The sequence below is a fragment of the Oncorhynchus mykiss genome, chromosome 13 (genome assembly GCF_057628025.1).
Source record: "Oncorhynchus mykiss isolate SJ-2025 chromosome 13, ASM5762802v1, whole genome shotgun sequence".
NCBI classification, from domain to species: Eukaryota; Metazoa; Chordata; class Actinopteri; order Salmoniformes; family Salmonidae; genus Oncorhynchus; species Oncorhynchus mykiss.
In genome coordinates, this window is record NC_143034.1 from 22,758,570 (window position 1) to 22,764,664 (window position 6,095).

Here is a 6,095-nt window from a genome sequence, read left to right on the forward strand (position 1 = left end):
GCGTTCCCATTTTATGCAGAATTCAGTGCGGCGCTATGGTGTCACTTGACGTTTCGGATTTTACGCACGAAACCCCTCTGCTGGTTTCACCACAAGTATTATGCTCTTGCTTTACGTTCATTTAGCCTAGGCTTATTTTATGAAATTCGTTGATATTTTGTCAAAATATAATCGTATTGAAATGTATGTTACATTCGAAATGCGATAGGCCTATGTGTTAGTGAGAGATGATACCAAATGGTCTTTTCAGACAGAAGACGGCGAAGAACATCCTATCATCAACTGCTTGATATCGACCTCGTTTTATTTGTCATATTCTATTCAAGGTTCTGTATTCTGATGTCGACAACATGAGGAAGGCATTCATAAAACACGTCAAAAGGTTTCCGTGGCTAACCAACGTAACCCTCTACGGTTGCCTGTTTGCCGGCGGGGATTTCGTTCACCAGTTGTTCTCGCGCAATGAAAAAATGGACTGGAGGCACACACGCAATGTGGCAGTGGTCGCTTTCAGTTTCCATGGCAACTTTAACTTTTTCTGGATGCGGTTTTTGGAGCGCAGATTTCCCGGGAATTCGGTCAGGATGGTTGTGCGTAAACTTTTCTTGGACCAGACCACAGCCGCCCCTCTGGCCACTAGTGTATTCTACACAGGTTAGTCAGAGCGACCGAGAACAAAGTTCACTCTGTCTGTCTGTATGTAGGCCTAACTGAGGTCACGTGGAAGACTTGAACAGATGTGAGCTCCATAAATGACACATCGGATATTTAAAACCTACTAATGTTGGTTTCAACCAAATAAAGTAGCCATTCAAGTCAATTGTTGTCTCTAAATCTATGCTAATAGATATTTGACTAAACACACTGAGCTGTGTTCTCCCTAGGGGTGAGTTTCTTGGAGGGCAAAGAGGACATTTTCCAGGACTGGAGGGAGAAGTTCCTGAATACATATAAGGTGAGTCTATAGTCTGAAGAGAAATTCCAATCATGCCTGCCGTTATAGGGCCCTGTTTTACTGGTCAGGTCAGTTGGTTAGGAATAAACCCTGCCACTACTCAGTAGTGATGCGCAGGTTGACTCATAACCCGCAGTGCCGGCTATGTTATGCGTGATGATTGTGAGGCGCTAAACAAATTCGATAGTCACAAGAAGGGGACTTTAAATAAGGAAGTTCAAGGGAACTATAGCCTACTGTTCAGATGGGTTAAATGGAAGCTGAGCTCGGGGCGGCAGGTAGCCTAGTGGTTAGAGAGTTGGACTAGTAAATGAACGGTTGCGAGCTCGAATCCCCGAGCTAACAAGGTAAACATCTGTAGTTTTGCCCCTGAACATGGCACTGTTCCTAGGCCAATTTTGAAAAGTAATATTTTTTTTCTCTACTGACTTGCCTGGTTAAATAAAAATTGTTTTTAAATCTGGCTGACCTTGGATCTATAACCTCCAGTGGTTGAAAAAGTACCCAGTTGTGTTTACTTGAGTAAAGATTTACTTGATTAAAAGTGTTTGGTTTAGAATATACTTAAGTGTAAATGTAGTTACTTAAATAAAAGTATAAATCATTTCAAATTCCTTTTAATAAGCAAACCAGATAGCACCATTTTCTTATTTATATTTATTTATAGATAGCCAGAGGCACACTCCAACATTCCAACATCATTTACAAATGAAGCATGTGTGTTTAGTGAGTCCGCCAGATCAGAGGCAGTAGGGATGACCATGACTTATTCTGTTGATAAGTGCGCGAATTTGACCGTTTTCCTGTTCTGCTAAGCATTCAAAATGTAATGAGTACTTTTCAGTGTCAAGGAACATTTATGGAGAAAAAATACAGTATTTTCTGTAGGAATGTAGTGAAGTAAAAGTGTAAGTAGTCAAAAATATAAATAGTAATGTAAAGTACAGATGCACCAAAAAACTATATAAGTACTACTTTCAAGTATTTTTACTTAAGTACTTTACACCACTGATAACCTCTCACATAGCCTTACTATTAACTACTGCAGAATAAGGTTTTCTTGCAGTAAAATAATACACCAAATGTAGGCAAAATGTTAACTTGGGGGCAGGAGTGGAGAAATAGGATTCATTTTTTTCAGCATCTTGAGAGAATGAGAATGCTCAGTTAGATATCATCTGTAGAGGTGGTATCTTTATCAGCGTCATAAAATCTTAATATTTCAACCACATAAAATATGCAAGCCTAACTGCAATCCTATTAGAAACATGTTGGGTTGTTTTCACAGCTTTCTATTTCCTTACAACCAGTCAAACTGATTCCATTTGGACATTCTGCACAGAAGATCTTTCCCATTTAGTTTTTTTGTTGAGTTATTGCGTTTTCTCCCCGGTCCCTAAACATCTTTGCTCCGTGAAAGAAGATGACAGAGAATGAAGCATTCATTCTATCGATTTATGACATTCTGGTGAGCAAGGATTTATTTAGTCTTCTAGGGCAACATATAATGACAGAAGAGAAGCTGAATGTATCTAATTATAGACAAGTTGACTAACAAATAGCCTACCAAGATGTCGAAAATTATAAGCAGAAACATATCTAAACTCTGCAAAAGAAAATCCTGCACAAACTGTCCAAAAATTGACTGTAGCCTACAACGCATTTTCTATATTTGCGTGTTAGATTTTCACTTAATCACATATAGTCAGCCCTTTTTTTCATAATTTTTTTGGGGGGAGGGGAGGTACTTTTCACCTGGCCATAAACAGCAACCACTGGTAAGAAGATATAAAGGGGGTGAAATTAGATTGAAACATGGCTGAGTCTGGGGGTCATAGTGGGGGGTCAAAACATGGTGGAGTCTGGGGGTCATAGTGGGGGGTCGAAACATAGCTGAGTCTAGGGGTCATAGGGGGGGGGGGGGTCGAAACATAGCTGAGTCTAGGGGTCGTAGTGGGGGGGTCGAAACATAGCTGAGTCTAGGGGTCATAGGGGGGGGTCGAAACATAGCTGAGTCTAGGGGTCGTAGTGGGGGGGTCGAAACATAGCTGAGTCTAGGGGTCATAGTGGGGGGGTCGAAACATAGCTGAGTCTAGGGGTCATAGTGGGGGGGTCGAAACAGCTGAGTCTAGGGGTCATAGCTGAGTCTAGGGGTCAGAGTGGGGGGTCGAAACATAGCTGAGTCTAGGGGTCATAGTGGGGGTTCGAAACATAGCTGAGTCTAGAGGTCATAGTGGGGGGTCGAAACATAGCTGAGTCTAGGGGTCATAGTGGGGGGGTCGAAACATAGCTGAGTCTAGGGGTCATAGTGGGGGGGTCGAAACATAGCTGAGTCTAGGGGTCATAGTGGGGGTTCGAAACATAGCTGAGTCTAGGGGTCATAGTGGAGGGGTCGAAACATAGCTGAGTCTAGGGGTCATAGTGGGGGGGTCGAAACATAGCTGAGTCTAGGGGTCATAGTGGGGGGTCGAAACATAGCTGAGTCTGGGGGTCATAGTGGGGGGGTCGAAACATAGCTGAGTCTAGGGGTCATAGTGGGGGGTCGAAACATAGCTGAGTCTAGGGGTCATAGTGGGGGGGTCGAAACATAGCTGAGTCTAGGGGTCATAGTGGGGGGGTCGAAACATAGCTGAGTCTAGGGGTCATAGTGGGGGGGGTCGAAACATAGCTGAGTCTAGGGGTCATAGTGGGGGGGGGTCGAAACATAGCTGAGTCTAGGGGTCATAGCTGAGTCTAGGGGTCACAGTGGGTGGTCAACATGGAAACCTGAATTGAAGAGGCGGGGAAGGTACGGGTTGCTCCCCCCAACTGTGCATATGAATGAATGACACTAGATAAGTACAGAGGTAACGTTACAATAAATCCCAACTAATGTGGCTTGGGGCAACTCCCTGAGCTCTGCATACAAACGTTGTTCTGTTGAAACAGACCAATAATGATGGATGAGTACTGCAATCAATCAATCAAATTATTGTTTTAGACAGCCCAAAGTCTAAAAACATGGACGAAGTCTGATCTTGTAATGGTTGCTATGCTTTTCTCTTGCAGACTGGACTCATGTTCTGGCCATTCATGCAGGTAAATGACTGTCTTTGTTTAATCATATCTTAATGTATCTGAAAGCCTTGAACACACACTTCCTGTCCAACCAGTACTACTAACTTGAACAATGTCAATCATTACGGTTTCATAATATATTTACTGTATTCCATGAACATTTACAAATGTACAATGAACAAGACTTTGCTTTCTCACCTACCTCCCACTCTTCCTCCTCTCCCCTCATCTCTTCCTTCCCCTCTCTCCTAGTTCCTGAACTTTTCCATGGTGCCTCTGTACATGCGGACCACCTTCACAGGGTGCTGTGCCTTCGTCTGGGCCACCTTCCTGTGTTTCTCACGTCAGCGTGGGGACGGCACGGCTAACGCCGCCCTCACATGGATGTTTACTCCAAAACAGGATACGACGACAGAGCCTGAAGCGGAGAAACTCGGGCCCAAAGTGGACCAGACAGGGCCAAAAGTGGACCAGACAGGGCCCAAACTAGACACAGAAGGACCCAAACCGGAGAACCCAAGCCCCAAAGAGGAGACACAAGCACCCACTGTTAAGCAGGACGACCAAGCACGAACAAAGGAGGTGGAGGCTAGTTTGAACAAGGGCGCACAAACTGACACAACACCCAGCCAGGAGAGGGGACCACAGACAAGCACTGACTCAAAATGAATCTCTGGTAGATGCTAGTTCTATAGAACCTTCCGATAAGAATACTGTCTAATCTTATATCTCAAAATGTTCTCATCTTGAAACGTTAAATTCCAACGTGCTATGCTACTGCACAAGATGTCGGCAGGGTGTAACGTATTGCTATACATAGGGACTTTGTATTTATTGAATTTGTTATTGATAACAATTGGATCCAGCATTCTTAAACAAACCATACTTGAACATAGAAGTGCTTGTACTACTGCACCTATCTTCCCCTTTCTCCATCTCTCTCTCTATATCTCTCTCTCTCTCTCTCCCCCTCTTGACAGACAACTTGTAAAAATCAGTGTGTTGTACAATGGAGGCTATTTTAAATGTTCTGCTCTTATCTCTGAAGTCTGAAGGAATGAGTATGCGTTTCTAATTGGCATTGAGTTATAGTGATACACGAATCTGGTTATTTATTTGTTTGCAATATTTCCTGTCTCCTGTTAAACATCAGATATTTCTGACAACATTCATAATTTATCCAATCTATAGTAGTAGATATATATGTTAATACTATTTACAATAGTTGATCATCAATGCTCAATATAGATTTTTGCTTGATATTATTATCCGTTAAAAAATGTTTGAAAATATTTTCCATTGCACGTCCTGAATTAACATAACTCTGAAGTGGCTCCTACGCAGATGATATTCACATCCCAGATCTGCCTCCCCTCAGAATCTGCTTCCCCAAGCAGACATCTGTGTCCACCCTCCTCCTCCTCCTCCTCCTCCTCCTCCGACTTCTTCTGTCAAGGATCTCATTATGCTGACCAGTTGATTGATAAACAGATGTTCAGGGTATTGATTAGGCAGCTTGTTTTTTAATGCAATTAGTGTGATTACACTGGGTTAATTAGAATATGTGTCTGGCTTGGCTCTGCCGGTGATGACAGTGAAGCTACGTTGATAGGGGAGCCTGGTATTTCTTGTACTGTATTTTCTGAGTAACTGGGATCACAGTAGATAGTGTGTGGAGAACGCTGAAACTACTGCTGTTGTCATGATATATATTATATTTCCTATCATGTCTGTACACGATCCAACTAGTACATAATGTTTAGCAGGGCATTATGTACCTGTGGGATCAATCTAAAAACATATCTGTATTTCTACTAGTACACAACTGTTATACATTGTAATATGATTAATATGATATTTTACTAAATATTTTGAATGTAGGCCTATTGGTGCACATCAATCCAAGTCTATTGTGAGATTAACCTTGCCTCAGATTTAATATATTTATTATTGTAAATTAAAATAAAAACTTCATCAATGTCTATTTTCTTTTGTAATGAATCTTTTAACACATTTATTTTACACATCAAAAACGTCCAAGTGAAACTGAGTATTGGCCCAGTCATGTGCATCAACATAGCAA

General features: G+C 42.1%; 1 protein-coding gene across 1 annotated transcript; it reads left to right on the forward strand.

Moving 5' to 3' along the window:
• Positions 1-13: 13 nt before the first annotated feature.
• LOC110485724 (mpv17-like protein) lies at positions 14-5,994 on the forward strand. The gene is made up of 4 exons (XM_021556870.3): positions 14-654; positions 885-955; positions 4,004-4,033; positions 4,265-5,994. Exons 1-4 carry the CDS (start codon positions 351-353, stop codon positions 4,679-4,681), a joined length of 822 nt encoding a protein of 273 aa, XP_021412545.3. The 5' UTR covers positions 14-350; the 3' UTR covers positions 4,682-5,994.
• Positions 5,995-6,095: the final 101 nt, after the last annotated feature.